This window comes from Zophobas morio, unplaced genomic scaffold (assembly GCF_036711695.1).
Source record: "Zophobas morio isolate AGI-343-1 ecotype UQ-CSIRO unplaced genomic scaffold, CSIRO_AGI_Zmor_V1 ptg000012l, whole genome shotgun sequence".
In the NCBI taxonomy this organism is placed as follows: Eukaryota; Metazoa; Arthropoda; class Insecta; order Coleoptera; family Tenebrionidae; genus Zophobas; species Zophobas morio.
In genome coordinates this window covers 25,744,816-25,769,929 of record NW_026972117.1, presented here as the reverse complement: position 1 = coordinate 25,769,929, position 25,114 = coordinate 25,744,816, and the positions used below count along the sequence as shown (strand labels likewise).

General features: G+C 31.8%; 1 protein-coding gene across 1 annotated transcript in view; it reads right to left on the bottom strand.

Moving 5' to 3' along the window:
* Positions 1–405: 405 nt before the first annotated feature.
* The window catches only part of LOC135128116 (tyrosine-protein kinase-like otk), a 133,092-nt gene continuing 108,383 nt past the window's right edge, over positions 406–25,114 (bottom strand). The window contains exons 4-14 of the mRNA XM_064054974.1: positions 20,679–20,802; positions 14,681–14,841; positions 14,473–14,620; positions 14,282–14,418; positions 7,144–7,752; positions 2,961–3,506; positions 2,755–2,907; positions 2,188–2,705; positions 1,889–2,134; positions 1,616–1,837; positions 406–1,530 (exon numbers count right to left, since the gene is read on the bottom strand). Coding sequence (XP_063911044.1) covers positions 1,444–1,530; positions 1,616–1,837; positions 1,889–2,134; positions 2,188–2,705; positions 2,755–2,907; positions 2,961–3,506; positions 7,144–7,752; positions 14,282–14,418; positions 14,473–14,620; positions 14,681–14,841; positions 20,679–20,802 — 2,951 coding nt within the window. The 3' untranslated portion in view covers positions 406–1,443. The remainder of the gene's footprint in view (positions 1,531–1,615; positions 1,838–1,888; positions 2,135–2,187; positions 2,706–2,754; positions 2,908–2,960; positions 3,507–7,143; positions 7,753–14,281; positions 14,419–14,472; positions 14,621–14,680; positions 14,842–20,678; positions 20,803–25,114) is intronic.

The window sequence follows — 25,114 nt, the reverse complement described above, 5'->3', positions numbered from 1 at the left end:
CGATTAGAATACTTCTTTCGCTTACGCTCGGGAAGTAAAAATATATAGTATTATTAAAATAGGATGTCATTATATGTTAAGTGTGGTCCTTGGGTACCATTTATGAAAAAAAAAAATGAAATTGGGCACTAACTACCGCTGTAACACATTGAATACCACTGTTTTTGTCGCTTATTAAAATTTGAAATGCTTGGGAACACCACTGATATCAAACTGAGCAGTAACTCTAAAATTTAATGGTATGTAATTGCAACATTGACAGGCTGACGGAATTAAACACATGCCTCCTACCATAACGTACCTCTACGAATACAATATCCTTTTAGATATAAGTTTATAGAATGTTATGGCAATTTAACGCGAAATTTTAATTAAACTTAATAAAATCCGGGGTTATTAATACAATTTGTTGGTATATTTTTGTATTTTAGAATACGTATCACAAGAGATGATTATGCATAATTATATAAAAATGGACAATACGGTATAAAATCATTATAAAAAGCTACGTCACTAAAATATATGGACAGATCATGTATCATACAAATGTAATTCATTAATAATAGTCCGCATTACATTTTGATGGGATAATTAACAATATTTTTTAATAATGTACATTTATCATTTAAGTACAAACATGTATAGGTACATTAAAAAAAGTTCGAATATTTTCATAGTCAAAACACTGGTTTTTAATTGTCCACATCTAGTTGAGAAACACTGGTATCAGCAAAGCCTCATTATAACGTGTTAGGCTTTACATTTTTTTCTACATTGACTGCGTATAAAAGCGTTGGATAGACTATAACGTACATCTGATAATGTCATGCTATTACATTAGTACAATGTGAACTTTGAATATTGTAAAAACAAACTACAATAAAATCCTGAAAACTACAAAGACTATGTATAATAGTACCTATATAAAAATGTGCAATATAAAAAGCTATGAGCAAAGAACACTTGTTATTGAAGTTGGAATATGATTGACAAATATTGTTACACTGTATTATTGACAATACCATTATTGTAAAACAGTCTATGTACTCGATTGTATATTACGTTGTCTTCAAGAGTATTTTGGCAGTGCTTCGTGGCTCAAGACAATCAATATACAATAATGTAACTTAAAATTACCTTAATGATATGCTTTATACATTACCTACATACTTAAATAAAAAAATGATATGTACAATTTTATAGACTTCTTTTAGCCAAGTATAATTTGAGATCAAAAATCTTATAAATTTTACAAACTCATAAAACTTAGCTGCTAATATAAATAAAAAAATTACAATAATAGTACACACAAGACACAATTTGCGTTCAATCTTGCAATTAATACTTAATATTTGTTTTCAATAAACTGGAAGCTTATATGATTATTAATTTCATATTCTAAATTTGGTTTATATGACTTTCGTTTTGTAATAAATAAAATATTTACATGGACTTAAGTATGTCTTCGATTTCTTTACCTAATTCGGAGAATGTCGGCCTATTCTGTGGATTAATGTCCCAGCAGTTTTCCTAAAAGACAAAAAAAAATGCTAGTATTGTACAAACGATTAAATAACCTATTTGGTTAATACACTAATTTTAATAAGAAACTTACTTGTAACTTCTGTAAAGATTCTGGGGTTGAGGAATGAGGCTTCCATTCCAGTTTTTTCTCCTTTAGCTTATTGAGAAAGCTTGTATCATTCATTTTAGAGAAAGGTAATTCGCCTTGATTAAATATTTCCCATACAACAACAGCAAAAGAATAAATATCACTCTTAGTAGAATATTCATCTTCATACACTGCCTCATATGGAAGCCACCGCAATGGAATTATCTAAAAATACGAACAACAATAATTTATTTCTTCCTTCATTAAGGTACATACCTGATTCATATGTTTACAGTATTCTTGACTGTAAGGATCTCTAGTAAGTCGTGGAAGACCAACTTTAGCTTTCAAAGCGGAAGTGACTAGACAATTTCTTGCTGCTAAATCTCTATGTATTAAACGAGTAGAAGCCAAATGGTCCAAACCTTGACACAGCTGATGAACTATCCCCACACACTGAACTGGTGTTAACGGAGGTGACGATCCCTTCTGAGTAGCAACTAAAAATTGTTTCAAATCACCCTGAAACAACTTCTGTCAAAGAAAAAGTCAACAGTGTCGTTAAAAAATGTTACCCAATCTGTATGTTCAAGGATCATGTAGTGAGGTTCTGCTTCCCGACATAAACCATACAATTTCGTTACATTGTCGTGCGACATTTTAGTAAACATGTCGAGTTCCCTTTTAAATTCAGACAAAGAATTTTCATCTTTGGTTTGGGTTAGTGCTTTCACCAATACTGTTAATTCTTTGTCCTCAGTCGAACTCGGTGTACTGGCTTGCGAATTCCGTTTCTCAGATGAAAGTGCACTTTTTGAAATTTTGGCTACCATTACATCTCCAAATTCGCCACGACCAATCAACTTTGTCTCTCTGAGGTGACTCCTTGATAAAGCTAATTTATCATAGTTGGATTTAGATTTTTTCGATTGACTTGAGCTTTGAGAGTGTGTAGTTTCTGCTCCGTCACTTTTTTGGCCATCTTTCAAAGATTCAATACCGTTCGTTTCGAGTTTTGACGTGCCAGCACAACGTCCATTCACACCGTCTTTAAGTTCGGCATGATCTAAGTCGCCATTTTCGGTTTTTGCAGCTGAAATTTTCCGTTAGAACATAATAATGTGTATAAATTTTTACTATACCATCAGTGACAGGAACTTTTCTTGATCTTCTTCTGTACCTGCACCACACCATCAAACCGATTACTAAAACAATGTACGCTCCAGCAACAGACATCGTAATTAGCACAGCTTTGGTCACCGTGGAGTCACCTTCTGGTAGGAAACCGTCTCGTGCTAAAAATAATTTTTAATTAGTTTCAAAATTTAATGAAAATTAATACACATACAGTGAACAATTAGTTGTACTTCTTGTCTGTTCAGCCCAGCGCTGTTACCCGCCGTGCATCCATACTTATTCTCATCATCTCTGTGAACTTCACTAATGAATAAAGTACCATTTTCCAAAACAGTAAATCGTGATTGATCGAAATCGTTCATTTTTAAATTTTTGTCCCAGTGGATTGTGGGTTTGGGGTCGCCTTCAACCACGCAGTCTATAGTGACTGACTGACCCTCTGTAGCTTCTGTAGGGTTTTTAGGTTGGACACTGAATTTTGGAGCCACGACAACATCAATGTTGATAGTCATATTAATTGTTCCTTGGCTACTACTAGCCGTACATGTATATTTTCCCTTATCTTCATTTAATACTTTGTTGAATATAAGAGTTCCGTTCATGCTACTAATACGGGAGTCGGAGTATTCGAGCGGGACGCCATCTTTTTCCCATGTGATGATTGGCGGTGGTGTTCCTTGAGCCTTACAGTGAACTCTTGCTACACTTAAAAGTTCCAGTTTCTTATTTACGGGTGGAGGTACAAACTTCAGTTGTTCTGTAAGATTGCCAAGTATAAAAAGATACATATTTTCAAAATATGATAATATATTTTATGAATTTATGATTTATTACTCTTCGTCTTTTAAAAATACAGTATTTAGAGCTGATACAGTCATCAGTATGAAGAGCAAAAGATAAAAGCAACGTTGATGAACAGATATTTAATATGAAATATGAAAATCAGATTAGGAATAAAATGGACACATATTGTGGTGTCCCGATTTGAAAATATTAATACCTGTGTTTGGATACCCATGGGAGCCCATGGTGATTTTTTTTGTAAATTACTTAAGAGAATTTTGGGGGACTTTGGTATGTTTTTGAGTTAATTTTGGGACCTCATTTTGTTTAACTTAAAACAGTCTTGAGGTTCTAGGTATTCCTATTTGGAAAGAATTTGAAAGTGCTTTGGAGCCTCTAGTGTCTTTTCTTATAATAATTTAATTAATTTTCTTAGAGGATACGTCATTTGATGAAATCGGTCTTATCTTAGCCAGTATTAGCCCCGCCCACCCGCCCTCTCTTTTCTTAGAAGGTATGTCATTTGCCAAAATCAGTTTTATCTTAGGAGGTACTAGCCCCGCCCACCCGCCCTCTCTTTTCTTAGAGGGTATCTCATTTGCCAAAATCAGTTTAATCTGAGCAGGTACTAGCTCCACCCATCCGCGAAACTGTATTCGAAAAATTTTAAAAATATTCCAGTAGTGTGAAATAGCGAAAAAATCCTCCATTCTAAGGTGTCTTAAGACAGTGCAGGTAGAATTCTAAAAGGACACTCACTTCTTATTTTTGGCGCGTTACTTCTTGTTTTGGTGTTGTGAGTGAAAACACATGTTAAAATTGACACCTAAAATGTTGTGTATAATTTCACTAAAGAATAATTGTTTAAACAAAAATGAATAGCATTCGACACCGCAGTCCCCTCTCAACAAACGTACCAAGTGAGAGAGACCAGTTAATGATTTCAGTGTTGTGAAATTTTGGGGATTTATCAAAACGTGCACTCTTTTTTTATTGTTTGTAAATTCACAGTTTATTTTAAGGTTTTTAACTGTTCAAGGTCCTAAAATAATTTAACTAATAGAAATGATACTGTAGAGCACGTGACAGGAAATTTACTTATTCACGTTGAACTTATTTTAATAACGATATATCTAAAGTTCTGTTTTTACTAAATTACGTATTAGAAATGCGCACTTCATAAACTTCTCACTCGAAATTTAAAATAGTTCATTAGTAGTGTTTAAGCTAATTTTAAACATTGATCCATTGTGAGACAGGACCCTGAAAGTTTTTTCTGTTAAAATAATATCGGGGACTCGAAAATCAGTTAACATTTTCTTACAGATTTAATATTTTCTTACACCCTGAATTCGAACATTTATTCTCAGATTATTATTTTAATTTTTACCGCATCTGATATGTGCCTGTTGTGTTTATTTCATATGCAGTTTATTTTATGTGATAAGGGAATTCGTTGAGTCTACGATGCAGTTTTTGTGAACTCCTTTTGATAAACTGAATTAATTTAACATCATCCTGCTCACAACTTCGGGAGTTCAAATTTCAGATTAACGTGTTCACCTGTACAAAGAGATGTCTATGCGTAACTGAATGAACCAGTTGAAGTTCATCGGTCAGTTGAAACAATGTTAGTAGGGAGGATTTTAATACAAATGATCCAGATATTATTCTAAATACCGTTACGAACAGGGTAACCCATTCCTCCGTGGAATGCACTTGCCCTTCGACCTGATAGCCCGTGAGGAAATGGATAAGACGGCAACATAACAAAACATAACGCCAAAAACTGAGAGAAGCTCGATCGCCTTGACCAGAGCCATCGATGCTGTAACCGCGATCTATGATTTGGACTACAGATATAATTGTACTTCGTTCATATTTAAATTTGTTGCCTCAGTTTGTGTACATTTCTCAATTCTGGCGGGATGTTTGAGTTATCACAATATATTGTACAGATTTTATCACAGGAATTTAGGAACAAATATGAAATTTAGCGATTAGTATTGTCAAGTTGTCACGTGATTTACAACAGATATTTTAATTACAAACAAAAATTAATTGTCAAACGCAGTAACGCCACAAATAAGGAAAATGGATTTGTAAAAAAAATAGGCAAGAAATTACATTATTTTGTTATTGAAATAAATTGTTCTAAAGGGTTAATCACTTGTGTTAAATTTATTTTTTTTTGAATAACATACATTTTACTTCCCTAGTGAAAGAAGCTAAAGAAGCACTATAACAGGGTCACATTTTATGCTTTCTTGATAATTCACAGCACGTAGAAAAAGAAAATATCAATTTTTCCCTTCCATGGTCTGTCATCTGCCTGCGATTTGATTATACAGATAATCTTCGAAATTAATAAATGATTATTCTGTAATTTTATGTTACTGTAAAAATGTAAAATAGCAGCACACCATATATCTAATAGTACTATTAGATATATGCAGCACACTAACCAAAGTTGATACACACAGTTGCCGCCAAAAAATTTCAGACGTCAATGTCATTCAGTCGTCAGATAGTGTAAAGCAACCTTTAGATGTTTCTAACCTAAATATTTGACGGTCATTTTTAACTTTTACATTTGACACTTACATGAATGTAGCTGTAGCGTAAGATGGAATTTTGCAAGTTTGACATTTCCGCTGTCCGAAATAATGACAATAAAGCATAGACTACATTAAAATTTTTGACATGACAGAAAAGTGATGTTTGAAATTTTTTGTCGGAAACTGTATGTTTATCCCCACCAAAAATTTGTGACGTCATCTCAAAATTTTGCCAAGTAATCCTTATCAGTTTATTAGTACATTTATATTTATAACAACATTTGAAAACTTTCTTTTAAAATTTACGTAAGGAATTTTTTTCAAATTTTTGCCAAAGGCTAACATTGTTGACTTCATGATTACAGAACATCGATCAATATTTGTTTTTTGCTCCACATCATCATACACGTACAATTCCAGAGGAATCGAGTTTACAAAACTATTGACTTCAATGTCTAATAAAACCAAGAGGTATATAGACAGGCAGACGACAGACTAATAAAACAACCGAAAACCTACATTTTCGTATTCTGCGGCCCATTAAAAAGGAAATATCCTAAATTATGAAAAGTATGGTAACTGCAGAATACAATTTTAAATTTAAATTCTGTTCCATTTTTACTTTATTGACACTGCTTTTAAGGCTTAATGTTTTGTTTGTAACATTACTGTAAAAATTTTCAAACAAGGTGGCTCACAATAGGGGGCTTTACTTAAAGATTTTTTTTGTACAAATTTAATAGCGGCTAATTTGCAAAAATTTGTGGCTTTTTTATTCAAAATTTGAAGATGACTTATAAAGACAACAATTAGTGTTTAAGAATAATAAAAGAAACAAATAAGTCGAATTATAAATTAAAAATTCCGGGACACTCTGTATATACTTTTAAACAAGATTTGCTCACTAAAAGCAAACATTTCTCTTCGTTGCATTTTGAAAACCGTACATTGCGTGAACTTTTTACCATATGAAAAACTAAACCCTAAAATAAATTACACCTACACCAGACAACCTACTAAAAAATTAATTCCCTCTACCCCAGAAGTACTCACCAATCACAGATATAGTGGCTGGCTGCGACAGAACGGGCTCAAAACCCTTCGTTACTAATTCACACACATATTCTCCTCGATCCTGCGTTTCAGTTGATCGTATCAGCAGCGTAGCGTTATGTTTAAAAATTTTAATCCTTTGACGATCCAACGGAGACTCATTAAAATCATGCTTCATTGTTTTCCCGTCCTTCCTCCACCTTACTGTCGTGAAATGTGTTCTGGGTTCGTAATCACACGTTAAAACTGACGGATCATTCTCGTCAACAGTTACACTCGAGGGATGTAAGGTAATCACAGGTTTACTTAGGACGATTAATTCAACAGTTTCCTCAGTTTTAGACGCCATATTTTCCGCTACGCAGGTATAGTTTCCAGCCTGGCTCATTTTCACCGAATCTATTATTAATCTGCCATCGTCGTCCACTTTCACTTCGCCGGAATCAGAAATTGTATGCCCTGCTATGTTTAACCACCATTTCTTTGCCGGAGGTAAACTGTCGGGTTCTAAACATGATAACTGGAACAGACTTCCCTCTGCTGCTACTACTTCCCTGGACTCGTCCGGGAATGGAGGCTCAAAGGACTTGGATGTAAAATCTTTCAAATCTGAAAGAAATATTATTTATAGGAAAAGGTCGATGCAGTTTTTCGCTAGGGTTTACACAAAGCTTTTTTATGACCGTACAGTTTGAAGAAAATAAAAAATAGATACTCCTAAGCTAGTATTTTTAATATAATTAATGTAATAAACTGTTTATTTTTACTAAACATACTCCTACTGAAATAAAAGTGATAAATATATAATACTCGTATACTTAACTGAATACGTTCAAACACTACGATTTAAAGTCCCTTATTAAATCAATGTCTTTCTGCACAAAAGAATGGAGTCAGAACAACATACTTAAAAATGATACTTTTTTAATGAAGACTTTAATATTTTTTGTTTAATTTCTTATAGCCAGATCGGGACTACATTTTCGGTTTCTCACGGCGAGGCGTTGCAAGCACATCGTTTTTCCCCAGTTCAATTTATTATTTTACAAACAACGAGTGTACATATATATTTAATACGTTATTTATATACCAAAACATCAAGATGTACGGTTATTGATTTTAAGTTAATAAGATGATCATGATAGCGAATTATGTACAATATTTACACTTGCCACCCATACGTGATAAACGCAAGAGTAACCAGCTTAATGTACCTGTTGGTTAGAAAACAGGTGTCTTAGAACCGGTTTCACAGTTTACTCGAAAATCGCAACTCCAGCTCTCGTCGAGTGTTATATTATAACTCTTGTACATTTATTGTGGCTGCGCGGAAATGCGTGTATTTTTTATAGCTTTAAAGATTTTGAGATATTTTATTCACTTTAAGTAGGGTTTTTCATTATTTTAACAAAATCAACTCTTCAAAACCTTTTTCCTTCATTATTTTGAATATGATGTATATTTTTCCTATTTCTTTTGACTTTAATAGTGTAAACTGGACAAAAATCCTATTATTCAGGTCACTTACTACACCTGAATTACACTAGTAAGATCTTCAGTTTGATGATTTACTTAGGTTGCAATAATAGCTGGTTTTATTATCTTGAAAATTATATATAGCATTTGTTGTAGCCCGAGTATGAGGTCGAATGTGAAAAGTTGTTGATTATTCTCAAATAAAAAGTCCTTGACAAACGACTGAAACGGTGGCTCGTGTATCCAGTCAATAAAAATATTCCAATTAAGATGGCACAAAATTCTTTAATATTAAAAATTTTCATCTGTTGGTTCTTTCGATCTTTATCTGTTTTTATAAATTATTTAATGCTGAAACAAAAACTGATTCGAGTGCTTGCGTGAATGTGATTTTTCAAAAAATATAGTCTGTGAGATCGTTTGAGTTTGTAATTCTACAGAAAAGTATCAACATAATATAATTATTGTAACATCGGACGATAAAATATACTAATAAATCTTTATTAAAATTCAAACGCAACTTTTGGGTTGATTTGTAATTCAGATATGCATTTCGATTGTATGTATTTGTAGGAATTACAAATTTCATTAATACATATACAAATGTCACAGTCGAAACTCCGCGACTTTATCTTTCATTTTTCCAAGTACCTATATAAATTTTATTTTTTTCTCAACTGAAAATGAAATAAATATCTAGGTAAGTCTTGTATATCATTGTAATCGCAATAAAAAAAAAAAATGTAGATTTGCGTCACGACACCGACACCATATGTGCATCATATTTGGAACGTACCAAATTAAGCGTTCCCGTTCAAGCAAAAAACAATGGCGTTTACAGAATTTCAATATCTCTATCCGTTCTTAAGATATAAGGTCGTGAAGGGACACCTGTACACAAAATCACTGATAAGAGTGATAAGTCAAGTCTCCTCGATATTTCCTTAATTATTACTAAACTCAACGACCAAAGTTGCATCGCTTTTTAGGCCGCATAACGTAAACAAATTATAGGGTTATTTACGAAAAACTCCACTTTTAAAAAATTCAAACCGCAACCAACAATACAAATGAATATCAATCTTTGACATTTACAATCATAATTTTCTTTAATTAAAACATCATTTTTGCTATTTGATTTTCATTATTTAGAATTTTTAGATGAAAATCAAACAAATTCAAAACAATACCTCGTCAGAATATGTCCTATAGCCGCATTTTTTCTACAGTCGGAATATATAATATATAATTTTTTGCTTATTTTGAAAACTTTGATGTAGTTTATGCCTTGTTGTCACTTTGGCGTCTGAAGTTTAAAAAATTTGTCACGTAGTAGTCAAAAATGACAAAACTAAAAAATAAGGGTAACCATTAATGATTGAAGTAAATTTTTGTGTTGGTAATTCCGAATTATTGGTATCCATGCTAGTATTATCAGTTCACAGTTGTTAATTTTGACATGACCATGACTAACAAACGAGTTGATTGGTTGAGACGATGGCAGCTGTCATATTTGTCACTTTAACAATCAGGTGTGCCATGATAAAATTTTAAATAGATTGCCAACCTGATAAAAAAATAAGCATTAATAGTCACTTGCTACTTAAAGACGGTTCACACTTTATGACACCTGGACGACATTAACGTATAAGATTTTCTGGCCACGATTGTATAAAAATCATTATGTATATATATATTTTTTTTGGCCATACATTTTCCATTAATTCTGCCGAAACGTCAATTTTAACATGGCAGTTAGTATCTGACCTTAGATCAATGTTCTTATAACAAAACGGATAACTCATTTTTTTGAGATGAAATTTCAGAGATGGTTTTGAAATTGTATTTCTGGTGGCATCCTCATTTTTTTAGGCGTGGAGCTTCTATGACCGAAAAAATACTCCAGTTGGACAATTACAGTCAAATAACTGTCAAATAAAGTGTCAAATAGCTACAATGCCAACATCATTATTTTAAAATTAAATTTCATGGGCTACTAGAAGACTTTTTTCCGATCATATGGTATTTTTTAGTAGAAAACCTATAACGTGTGAGCAACATAATTCATGATCACAGTTGACCTGTTTCAAAAACTTTGTGTCGACTTCTTAACCTGTTTCTCTCTGGCTGTCAAACATTTGAGTTTAAACGTCAAGACTTTGATAACTCAATAATTTTAATACAATTATATTGATTAAGTACAAACTCAAAAATCAAAATTTTGCTTCCAGAACCTTCTGTTGCTCAGCCGTTATATTTTGAGGTGTTCCGATTGGGTTTATCTTAGGCTTTAAGAGGATATTTTATTTTTAAAATTCCGATGTGATGTTGCCAAGTTATTCCTGTTTCCTACATTTTTTTTAACAACGCAGTGGATCACAAAAAAAATTACAGTAAAAAGTTGTTTTTGTGTTGCAATATTTTATCGACGGATAAATAAATTTAATAATAATATCCTAAAATATTATAATCTTCAAGCATTTACATTTTAATAGTGCATCTCACTGTGTGTTTCATTCTTTTATTCACAATCGGTCAGCAATGTGACACTTTAATTTTTTTTTTTTACAGTTTGGATTACCTACTAAGATAAAACTGATTTTGGCAAATGACATACCCTCTAAGAAAAGAGAGGGTGGATGGGCGGGGCTAAGATAAGACTGATTTTGGCAAATGAGATACCCTTGAAGAAAATAAAGGGTGGGTTGGCGGGGCCAATACTTGCCAAGATAAGACTGAGTTCGCCAAATGATATACCCTCTTCCCTTCATTTTCTTTGAGGGTATGTCATTTGGCAAAATCAGTCTTATCTTAGTAAGTTCCAGCCTCGTCCACTCGCCCATTTGCCAAAATCACTCTTATCTTAGCAAATAACATACCCTTTAACAAAATAAAGTCCTGGTGGGTGGGGCTAGTACTTGCCAAAATAAGACTGAATTTGGCAAATGACCCACTCTCTAAGAAAATAAAGAGAGGGTGGGCGGGACTATTATTTGCTAGTATAAAACTGCTATTGCCAAATGGCAGAAAATAAAGGGTGGGCGACCGGGGCCAATACTGACAAAATCAGTCTTATCTTCGTAAGTATCAGCCCCGTCCACTCGCCCTTTATTTTCTTAGAGAGTAGGTCATTTGCCAATATCAGTCTTATTTTAGCAGGTACTAGCCCCGCCCACCCACCCTCTCTTTTCTTAGAGGATATGTCATTTGCCAAAATCGGTCTTATTTTAGAAGGTACTAGCCCCGCCCACCCACCATCTTTTTTCCTAGAGGGATCTCATTTGGAAAATCGATCTTATCTTAGCAGCCACTATCTCCGCCCACTCACCTTCTCTTTCCTTAGAGGGTATGTCATTGCCAAAATCAGTTTTATCTTAGCAAGTACTGATGACTGATTCTTTCTTCACTTCCATCTCAAGGATGGAAAGTGACAGATAAGTGACATAATGATGTCACTTTCTAGCTTTTAGTCAGAAGTGAATGTCACTCTCTAAGCTAAAATATAACAATTGTAATCGCGTTATAAACGTCAATTTCTGCATTATTTTTTAAAAGCTAAATTTTCATTCTTTCTCAAGAAATAGTTCAATCTTTTTTCTCGAAAGTAATGAATGAGACACTGTCCACCTCGATATGATATAATACTAGTACACAATCAGTGAGTAACATACACCTTATTTTTACTTTAAAGTTTGGAAAGTGAGCGATTCCATGGATACACTTTAAAAAGTGCTGAAAGCGGTGAGTAATAACACGTAAGCGGTTAGAAATGAAGCCGTTTCCGACCCGCGGGGGCGTCATTGTCGATTTAAACAATAAATCTTAAATTAAAGTATCTAGAGTATGCAATCAACTTTTCTACCGGACATTTTATTTGTTAAAAAAAATTGAGATAATTTAAGGTTGGTATGAGTTTTTTTAGCTATCAATCGTGCATCGCCTATCAAGTGTTAATATTTTACCGAAATAAACCGTAATACTATAGATGTAGCGTTTTTTTATTATTATAATAATATTCCTAGTTTTATTAAATGATTGCCAATAAAATATTATACAAACCTCGGAAAAAGTACCATTCCTGTATCTCTCGACATGAATGAAATATTTTCCGTCTTTGTCTTTTCTGTATAATAAAACTCAAGTTGATTGACACTACAAAAAATATACCGTGAGGTTTTTTTTTCTCTAAACATAGGATAATTAATGTTAAGTTGGTTGCATACTTGCTTGTAATGGATTGATTTGGCACAGTATAGGTATCAATCAGTAGAGACAACTCGCTATTTTTACTGACCCGTTTTCATGGGTGGTCGTTTGTCTTGTGACCGTATGAGAGCGCGCAACGCAAGGTACTTCTCTTTCTCACACATTGGGACATTGAACTGCGGTACTTTGGTTATCTAGTGACTTTAATGTGAAATATTTGAAATTTGGCAGTTTAGTTGCATCGTTTTTGATGATTTAAGGCTGATTTTCCGGTGTAATTATTGCAGTTAAGTGTAATTTTCACAGACATTTTAAAAAGCGTTGTTCACGTTTTCATAGGACCATTGTTTACTGTTTAATTTTTTTGTAAAAAAATTAAATGTACATATATTAGCGTTTTCTAATAACGTTGAATTTTACAACCATTTACATCCATCATGAAAAAGAAATTAATGAAACGTAAAATCGTAATCAGAGAAGCGGGCCACATCTAAATTTTAACACGGCATCTCTGTTATAGGGTGCCTAATTAATTATTTATTATAATAGACTGTGTGGTTTCTAAAATCAACTAGTTACAAAATGTTATTGTTATTACACTATTTTTAAGTCTTTTCCAAAAATTAATTTGCACAAAGTGTAGTAAACTGTGAACACGAATCAATTTTAAAATGAAGCGTTTGTGATCCTTTTTAAATGGGGTGGCGACATCTAGAAATATTTTGGGCAACGACCACCGATGACGGCTTAAAATTCGGGTCAGAAAGATCAAAGATGCCGACACGAGTTGACCATACTGATTGATTGCTATACTGTGGACTTGGATTATTAAAAACTGAACATAAAATCTAATCGAGATTTAGGATATGTCAAAGATATTGCCATTGACATTTGGCACTACTGTCTTTATGTTAAGGTATTGTAATAAGTACAAGTTTAAAGAACAGAAAATTTACGTTATTGGCCTTCTTAAAAAAATTTCGTCAAAAATTTTACTGTAAATGTCACCGTTGACATGGCCTACTCCTCAATTATTACGAATCTTATGTGATCTTATGTTCAGATTTTAAAAGTCCAAATCAATCCATTAGAGGATGAATATGCAACCCAACATACATGAACTATCCTATGTTCAGAGAAAAAAACCTTCACGGTATACCTTTGTTTATATATCCATAAAATATTCCAAAATATTTATTAAAAATATACCTTTTGCGACTTAGCAATGCAACCTTAGATTTTTAAAAATAAAATATTGCTATAGAATCCAAGAAAAGATTAAGCAAGACACGTAGATAGGATGATGCTTAAAAAACAACGAACTCAAAAACAAAATATTCTGTATAGTCGAAAATAATTTTAGTTTATGTACAAAATTCTATAATGTACTAGGTACTAATTATTTTAGAACCGGTTTTCACAACAACAAAAATAATGGTCAATGGTCTGTACTTACAAGCAATTTTTAATTCAGCAATGTAAGTCTGAGGCACTTCGGTGGACTCGCTGCGGATCCCAACGCAACTATAAACTCCTTTGTCCGTGCCATGAACATCATTGATTTGAAGAGTACCATTAGAATGAATAACATATCTAAAAAAAAACAATATTAGTACCTAATATAGCAAACAATCAAAACCACTATACTTTTTGTTATTTTCTAGTGGTCTCGTATCCTTCTTGAAGTACCACTGAGTCACTTCAGCTTGCGAGTACTGACAATCGAAATACGCCGTCCCACCTTTACGTACTAATTGGTCCTTTGGAACCACTTGGATTAAAGCACTCTGATCACCTACATGAAAAGCATAACGTGAATGTAATGTAACATAATGTAGTGAACTTTACAACGCACCTGCAACCGCAAGAGCGAAATTTACGTTACTGTGACGTGTTCCTGCTGTGTTATTAGCTGAGCACCGGTATATGCCATTATCGGAAGGTCCTACGCTCTTGATGTGAAGTCTCTTTTTCTTGATTTCCACTCTATCGTTCTTTATGAGGCGGTCGGAATTGCTGGAAGAATAAAAACATCGTATTTGCTGATAACATAACTAAAATTATCGCGTTATTCATTAATTAAATCAGAAACTTGCTTATTAGTTTGCAGCAGATTCCACACCTGTTTCCGTTTGAGATAAAGTTTTATAAAACCCGACCGCGTTTAATCAAAAATTGTTGTTCTTTGTCTGATCCGCATTTATATTAGGCGGCAAATAATTGACAATGCAATATTAAAAGTCAGTTGGTTTAATGAGGACTGAGATAAATATCGTAATTATTAATATTGACATTTAAACGCGTTGCAGATTTATAGTGTGCTTTAGAACTTTTCTGATTGGTGAAAATGGATTATTATTTGCATTTAATTAATCAGACGGGTAAAAATTGCTAATAAATTCTATTTTAAAATAGACATTTATCGATTTTATAATTTGTTTCATTAATTGACAAATTCAATGTTTGTATAGATTGTAGAATATATCTTTACACCAGTGTCTCTAATGTTGTAAACATAAATTACATTGAGAGAGATCGTTTAAAATTATGGTCCAACGCAACAAGTATTAAATGTTTACTAACTCACATTTGGCAAAACTGATCCGTTTGTGTTTCAAATTATTTTTCTTCGTTTGCGTTCTCTCTTTCTAACTGTTTACTGCAAACTTAGCTTAACTTGTTTAATTTCTGATAATCAATTTACAATAGGTTGTTACAACGAACATATTCACTTCGCGCAATTTAGTTCTCTAGTGAGACAGTAAATAAAGATAATCACTTGATTATTTTTTATTAATTTATTGTAAAACAACTTATAGAGTGACTTGTAATTATTACATCAAAATAATACACAAACAAGTACTTTTTTATATCCCAGTGACAACAATATTCCTAATAAATTTTTGTCTTTCAGATCATTTAAACAATAATTATAATTTGGGTTATGAATGAGTATTACAAATTCGAGCTACACGAATAAATATAGACTATAGTGACTCTAAATAAAAACTTCAATCGAGTTCTGTCCTTCATGATTTAAAAAATTAAAAAAAAATAAAATCGATATTTCTAAAAATACAATTTCCCCAATTTTTGTTCGCAATCAGCACAAGGTGTTTAAATATCAACAAACGTGGTGTTTATATTTCAACAACCTGTTGATAAAGAAGATCAATTCTAAAACTACAACTATAGTTGTAGTAGTTGCTAGAAATTTTTCTTGACAATCCTCGATAAAAACTAATTTTATAAGTACAAAAATTTAAACAAAAGACTTTCAGAATTTGTTGTTTGCTGTTCTCCACATCAGAAATCATTAGAGCCGGCAGAAACATCATGAAACGAAGGAATACCATATGCGATTTTTGTTTATTATCTTATTTGCTTGCATTTATTTATTTATTGTTGTTATTTTATTAAATTGTCTCCACTTGCAGGTCAACAATCTGTTAAGCTCTAGCTCTTATCGTGTTGTATCTAATACAAACAAGAATTTATCATTTTTGCCAATAATCGGAAAGTGCATACTGTTGCAAGCTATAAAATTTTAATAATAAAGATTTAACGAAGCATAAAGAAGCGTAAATTTATAGATGATTATGATACAATGAAACATGAGAAAATATTTTTATAAATTTTCATAACACACATGTAGGTATTAAATTTACATAAAATACCTCGTCATATAATAATTAATTATAATTACATTTTATATTTCCCATTGGCAAAGGAGGGAAAAAATAAAGATGTGAGTTATTATTCTCGCGATATTTGCATTCTTGTTTATTAATATGATTATTATAGATAAAAATATACCGTTATCTATGATCAATTGTTTTCAAAATTTTGTGTAGTAAATAGGATTTAAAAAATTAAATAATATACACTGTACTGGTGGTTTATGAACCTGCCTTGAGGTTTACTCCGAGGCATCCAAACTGTCTCAAAAAAAAATCGAAAGGTACAGGCGAGGCAAGTTCTGTCGCAATAACTTTCGATTAATTTTTCTACTATTAAATGATTAATATGCGAAATGCGAAACAGCTTTCATTTTTGATGTAACATTGTTTTATGAATTTAGATATTTTCTTCTAATGTTCATTACGTGAAAATCACACATACACCTCTTGAATTTGATTTTTGATGCGATTTGTCTTTATTATTGTTATTATTAATACAAATCTAGAGCAGATTGTAACAAAAAGGTTTTAACGAGTGTTATCAGTTCAAAAGTTTTTAAATTAATCAACGTAACAAAATTAAAACTAGTGTACAGTATGTATACAATACATGAGTTCTCTCAGAAAGTATTAAAATAGTGTTTCAACAAATTAATAAAAACTAGCTTTTATCCACTCTAGGATGGTTATAAGATTTATCCACAATATATTCAACATTGGAACGGGAAATTAAAAACATGTTTTTGAGGATCGTCTTGTTCAAACGCAAAATACAAACTCCGTCCACACATCCCATCTCAATCGTGATGATTTTTTTTATTCTTAGAAACTTAAAACACGTTTAAAATGGTAACTTTTTGTAAGGAAATATGGATTTTGCAATTAGGCTCCGCCCCTAGGTCTGTCAACAAATGAAAACTGCATTACTATTTAGATCAGGACAGGCATGGGTGGGGCTTTAATTTTTTCTTAATATACATAGTATTGTTTGAAGAACACGATGCTCAAAAACATGTATTTAATTTCTCGTAGAGAAATAAGGATTTTGCAGTTATGCTCTGCCCCCTTGGCTCACGGCGAATAAAAAAAATCATTACAATTGAGACAGGGTGGGTGGGCGGGGCTTATATTTTGCCTTGTTTTCTTAATGTACATAGCATTCTTTGAACAACACGATACTCAAACACATGTTTTTAATTTCCCGTAGAGAAATAAGGATTTTGCAGTTAAGCTCCGAACCTTGGCTCACGACGAATAAAAAAAAAATCATTACAATTGAGACCGGGTGGGTGGGCGGGGCTTATATTGTTTTTTTTTTCTTGATATACATAGCCATCTTTTCACAACAAGAAACTAAATCATGGTTAAAATGGTACATTTTTGCAAGAAAATATGGTTTTTGCAATTATGGGGCGGAGCCTAATTCCAAAATTGATATTTTCTTATACAAATTTTACATTTCAAACATATTTTAAGTTTCATGTTGTGAAAAGAAACACTTATTAAAACAAAAAGGCAAAATGTAAACCTGCCCACTCGCCCTATCTCAATTGTGATGATTTTTTTATTCGCCGTGAACCAATGGCGAATTCATTATGTAAAATACTTATTTCTTACCCCGCCCACCCTCCCCACCTCAATTGTGACGATTTTTTTTTATTCTTCCGTTTTTCCTTTTTTTTTTTCATAATATGTGTAGACTTATTTCGGTAAAAAGAAACTTAAAACATGTCCAAAATGGTAAATTTTTTTCGTAATCAAGCTAAATCCTTTTTCTTGACATTTTCTTTACAAAAAAAGTAGGGTTATTTTCAAAATCTCTCACAGCATTTTGTACAAAGATAAAGAAAGGTAGGCGATTTGTTGTGGTATAAATGATATTAAATTTTCATCTACAGGGTGTTTATAAAAATGTTTTAATTATTACAATTTTCAAATACCGACATTTTTTATGTACCAAAATTTAGTTTTTTCAAACAGAACACCTATATTTCATTAGTGACCATCTTACTTTATTTTTTGTTCTCTTTCTTTTTGCTGAGTACTTTCTTTATTTAAAGTTGACGGTAACGACGATGCTTTACTTTTTTAATGGAAACATGGACATATTGGAAGACTGAGGACAAAAACTAGAGTATGATACAGTAATAAAATACACGGTGTTCCACTTGAAAAAACTGAAAAATCGAAATAATTAAAATACATAAAATTTTGAAGCACTTTTTACCAAAAGGGAAGACTTGAATAATTATCTGTCGTACTATACCAAAAGAGCTACCGACAATATAGCACTGTTTACAATTGGGGAAAACCGTATTACTTCATTGAAATAAATATTATTTCAGTCGCCTAACAGTAACAATGCTGTGTCAGAAATACTAGTGTTTTTCTTATACGTAGTTTCAGTTATTACCCTGTCATCGAGAAGTTAACTAATTAGCAATCATAACATCTGCAACGTGTTAGAGCTAGCAAGTATGTGACACGTGCTTGTTTACATACGCGCCGAATCCACGGGTGTCTCGGCGCTACCGAGCTAACGAAATATTGGGTGAGTTCTCAGCCCCCGACAGGATTTCCTCCCAAATTTTATTCTTTTGTGTTTAAAAAAATAAATCAACTTGTTAAATAAAGCTACAAGTTTGAATCCGTTTAGTCACTCCTTTTTTTTTGTACGATTTTTAATTGAATTTGTATTTTATTTAGATTTGAATCATACTAACTACAGAAATCAAAGATGATCATTGCCTAAAAATTTTAAGTGAATCTTCCATTAATAAAAAGACTCTAAATTCAAGATTTAAAAAATTATGAAGACCTGCAACTGAATTTCTTTTTATATACGTACAGCTCGACACAATTTTGTTGTACTCCCTGATTATATTTATTACAGAATGTTCCTTTTCACACACAAATAAACAAGATATACTCAGAATCTTGAAAAATATTAGTGTTCCAAAATTTTATTTTGTAACAAACTACTTTAACGTGGATATTGTGTAAACTTTACATTATTAATAATGACGTTTGGGTGTGATTGAAACATTCATGGCAAACGATTCAACAGAAATTTTGTTATTCAATGGAAGATACTATTTGAGCACTAATAATAATGTAACCAATTACATTCAACTGATAATAATTGTAAAATTTTTGCAATTTTTGCAAAAAGTCTAAAATCGCTAACTTCCCCAAAGCTATTTTAATCTAGCTTAAACTTATCGTGAAGATTTAAAGATCATTTCATTGAACAAATTTTTTACCACTATTTTCTAAAAACCTGTCTACAACATTTCTTTAATAAACTAAATTCGTTTTTTCTTCTAGAACACACAAATCTAAACACCAAAATGATTTTAGTTTGGTTTCGGAAGTTTTTAAACCGATTTTAATTGTTGCTGTCAAATTATTGTGTTATACGTACATTTTTTACTTAGCCTCTTCCTAAGCTTTATAATTATAGTTTATTTTTGAAATTCCGAAGGGACGTTGCCACGTTATTCCAATTTTCTCGAATTTTTGTGATATTTTTAAAACAAACGTTCTTGAGAAATATGTGTGTACCATTTATTAATTGCAGTGAATCTTAATTCATTTGTAATATCATCGTTAAATAGTAAATATTTGGTTTTTGAAATACTGATGATCGCTATATTCATATTTTTTTGTATCTACATATAACTTGAAACGATAAATTTAATTCATCAAGTGGTTGCTTTTTATTATTGTTATCTGTCTATTAAGACGCATAATTGACTGAAATTGTAACGGTTCACTGGTTAATTCAGTATCTAAGAATCTATTATTCTGTTGAACGAACTGACGTACTACAAAAATTATTATTCTTTGTAAGAAGCAATACGATAAATGGAATAAAGTGAATCATCAAATAAAATTAGACGAATTGATTCTGTTTATTCAGTAAAGTTCAATATTGTGTTATCAAACACAATGAACTTCTGAAATCTCTAAAACAAAGAACAGTAATATAAGGATTAAAGAATGAAATTCAATATACCTGGTGTTGTGTCAATAGTGGTATAAAGACCGAATATTGATTGATGAAAACAGTTTTATTTGATGCAGAGACTGCTAATCGAAACTAAGTAGAATAACCCTCGCCAAATTTACCACTCTACGTTATCACATTCTCTAATTGAATTAATTATTTACCGAAACCATTCGTAGTGGACATCTCCGGAAGCATCTGTGTGACACCTGAGCGTTACGTCACTTCCTCGTGATATAAACGAAGCTGATTCGGGTTCTTGCAGTTGTACGGCCACTTCGTCTATCCCTGTAACAATAAATTACACAGTTAAAAAGCGATTATGGCAATAGAAGGTAACGTTTGACATATCCTTTTTACATCCACAATGTGCTTTGGTTTTATAGCTTCCACAATATAGATAGATGTTAGTAACGTAGTGGGTATCTTTATGATAGACGATGAGCGGTACTAGGCCGTATCAGGAGAAAAACGGCAGGAACAGTAATAAAAAGACTGTTAAATTTAAGGAGCGATAAGAAGTCATATAAAATGTTTAGAACTCCTGCATTAACGGCATTAAACCAGTTTCGCAGCGAATTCATCCACAGTTGATGTGGTATTCACAGCGAGTCAGATGAATGTTGATCGTTGGGTGCTGAATTTTTCGTGCGTTAATCTTATGGGCGACCAGTTTAGTACAGGTTTCGGTGTTCTCTCTGATCTCTGTACCTCACCGCTGGTATTCTTACCAGACGGGGTGGATAATTCGCAATTCAATAATTTGCTGACTGATGCATTTACACGCGTTCAATTTAAATAGGAACAAAACCAGCCAACGACCATTGTGTTTCTACATTGTTGCTGCGTTCATTATGAAGAATAAAGGCAATATTTGCTCATGATTTACAACTTCCTCGGTTAAATCATACATTCATATACATATGTATATGCAGAAGGGTTGTCAAGCCAACTCCATTTGTTCATTTTAGAACATTACCGTTAACGTCAATTAAGTAACGTTGTTGTATTGTACGAATGCATTTGCATCAAAATCAGTTTTAATTTAAACACTTTTGATTAGAATTTTTTAGGACGAAGATTAATTAATCATTTTGTCAAAATACATAACCAGCAATGCAAAGATAGACGGTTCGTTTAAATCCACCAATTATTATACATATTATGAAAATTAATAGGTATTGTAGTTAAAATGTGTTTTGTCTATGTCATTGCAGACAGTGATAGGCTATTTATTTCATCAATTCGCCATAGCATATAAACAAGTAGAGGATTTTACTGAAAATACAGCCCTAAAATAACAATTAAATACGTATTTTGATTTTGGCACCAGTGTTTTAGGTATATATCATAAAACAGTTACACGTGACATTTTAAACTCCTGGTGAAATTATATCTTTCTATTTTCTAATATTTAACTTCCGACAAACATCATGTTTTGGCCGCCTGCGAGATAAATTTTAGTAGATGATGAGATACAATTTTAATTGTACATGAATACATATGTTTTTTGAAATAGACAATTAACACACCGGTTGTATACCTACCTATTAGTGGCTTCCGTTTTAAGTTAATACCTTGTTCAATTAAGTTTTTACCGAAATTATTTTCTAATTTTATTTGTTGATTTAGCTATTAAACGAGCGTAACATGGGTTTAAGTTATTTTAATGCTTGCGTTCTTAAATACTCTTTTAATACTTCCGGTGGCTATATTTCATTGTAATATTTCAAGCATGAGAAACTTATATTCTCACAAAGATAGCGATTATGAAAAGAAGCGCCGATTACATAGTAATGACTCATTAAAGCAACGTATCTATAAAAAACATACTCGTTTACTTTACTTACTTATATTTATGCTAACCACAAATGTTTTATAAATATGTAAAACCTATCCGTCGGTTTATACACATTTAAATATATTTAATTCGAATCTTGTACTTTACAACTCAATCCAAGCTGTCAAAAGAGCCATCAAAAATTGTGCTATTTACAAAAATAATGCAGTTATCTCAGTTTTATGTAGTCTTTTACAAAAATAAGGCTGTAATTTATACAGAATTTTTACAATGTATGTAATAAAAAATGTCAAAGTTGTTTCTAAAACTAACTATAGCGACGCGAGTGTTTCTAGAGCTGTATTTTCTTTCAATTTCACTTTCTTCCCTCAGTTATAAATAAAAATAATAATAGAATCTTTGGAACATGTTAAAAAAATATTCGTAAAGTAATAAAGTGCAGCTAGAATTTTATTTTTTTTCCTCCACAAGGTTGACGAGATATTTTTAAAATAAATTTAGTTTGAAATGATAATAGAAAATTTTACAGTCTATATCAGTACTGAATCGATTTCTGTGGAATTTTACGTTTTATGGTTATTGTGTATAGGTTTACACAATTTGTTTCTTTATCATCGACAATAATTTGATTTTAATATCACGACATTGTGTGTTTATTTCTCAAAAGTGATGATGATGTCTTATTTTTGAAAAAAATCGAAACGTTCTGTAGCTTGATGTTTCGTTTCTTTAAAGACTTTTAAGGAATCTTACGATTTCAAGTATTCTTCTAGTGCCTTATTTTTGAAAGGAATGGAAAAGATCTTGGGACTACTGGTGTTTTGTAATTGAAAAGTTTTAAAGAACCTTGTGGGCCACAAGTGTCTATTTTTTTGGAAAATGTGAACAAATCTTAGGAGGTCGTAGTGTCTTATTTATAAAAGAACTGAAAGGTATCTTGGGATTTTCTGGTGTTTTGTTTTTGAAAGAGTTGAGAACAATCTTGGGGCTCCTAATGTCTTTTTTTCAAACGCGAAAAAATCTTAGGGGTCTTCGATGTAAAAATTTCGAAAAGATCTTATGAGCTTCTGGTGTTTTCTTTTTGGAAGAGTTCCATAGAAACTTGGTGGCCCCTAGTACATTTTTTTAAGAGTGTGAAAAAAATCTTCGGGGTCTTGTTTTCCTTTTTTTTAAGGTGCAAGTATCTAGAGGGCCCCAGGTATCTTATTTTTGGAAAAGTTTAAAAAAATCTTGGGGACTCCTGGTGTTTAGTTTTTGGAAGAGTCTGAAAAAATCTTGTTAGTCCTTGGTGTCTTTATTTTTGAAAAAAATCGAAAATATCTTGGGGGTCGTAGTGTTATGTTTTTCAAAGAATTTTAAAGAACGTTGGGGCCCCTAATATTACAATTTCCGTAATAGATTTTGGGTTTTGATTTTTCATATATGGAAATCTTAGTTCTGGAAACATTAATTTTGAATGAATTTGTTTTAGAGTGTACACAATCGATTTATAAACCCTAAACCATGAACTATTCGAAAAATATAAATGATCTATTCAAAAATTTTCGAAATTTTAAATTTTAAATTCTCAAATTTTTAAATCCTATATTTGAAAATTTTCATTTCGAATGAATTTATTGTATAATTTCCACTTCAATTTAGAAACACTTAAGTTCTAACCATGATAGCAGGACCTATTCGTTAAATATATATAAATGATCAAAATTTTGAAATTTCCATAAATTTAAATACAATTCTGGATTTTGAATTCTCAAATTTTGAAATCTTACATCCGAAAACTTTTAATTTTATAGGAATGTATTGTCCGTCACTCACCATTTATAAACACTACATCGCGTTTGCAATTCAGAATTTATATATTATTCAAAACTAGAATTTTAAATTCTAAAATTTTGAAATCTTAATACCTGATTTTGAAAAAATAATTGCGAAATTTTGAACTAAGAAAATGTATTTCTGGAAAAATTGTTTGTCTGAAAGCTGGTGATCTGAACTTCTCGAGTAAGCCCAAGAAATGCTACTGAAACATGTGCAACTAATGAAAACTCGAAATGTAACAGAACTTCTTCTCAATCAAAGATAATAAACACCAGATTTTAAAATTCTAACCAAGTTAATACCGCTATTTCGAAATCCTGAGATTCCTGACTTTTGGTTTTACTTAATTAATTTCTTATTGGTGCGGAATCGAGTATTTACGTGTTTGCAAAAGTCTGCGACATATAAACCAAAAAGTAAAGGTCCGGGAGTACTACCTTGGGGAAACCATTGCCGAAAACGGTTTGGCATAGATTCGTGAGATACTGCTTAAGAAATTTAATATGTTTTCAGTCAAATCCGTATCATCTGTGTACAACCAGATGTAACATTCTCAAATTTATATGAGATATTCAATCTTACGAAGGACCATGATAACCTGCAAGACATCAATCATTTATATTAACAGTAGAAAAAAAAGTGTCCAAATTAGTAGCAAATTTGTAGTTCTGATAAAAATCATACATTCTTAGTTGGAATTTTGAATTTTAGGAATGCTTTTAATAATCTATATATTAAACAACCACTTTTTATTGATTCGTCATTGAATTAACATTAAAGCAACGTATAGAAGGCCAAAATTCTTTGGAGTTCTTTCTTAAATGGATTTTTTTTTCTCAGTCTTAATGCACACATTAATAAAGTTAGTTGATTTGTATTCATTATAGACATTTCTTGTATTTGGTTTAATGATGATTAGTTCTACACTGTCGGTCAACCATTGTTTTTAAGAGACTAATAACTACAACGTAGAACGTTTAG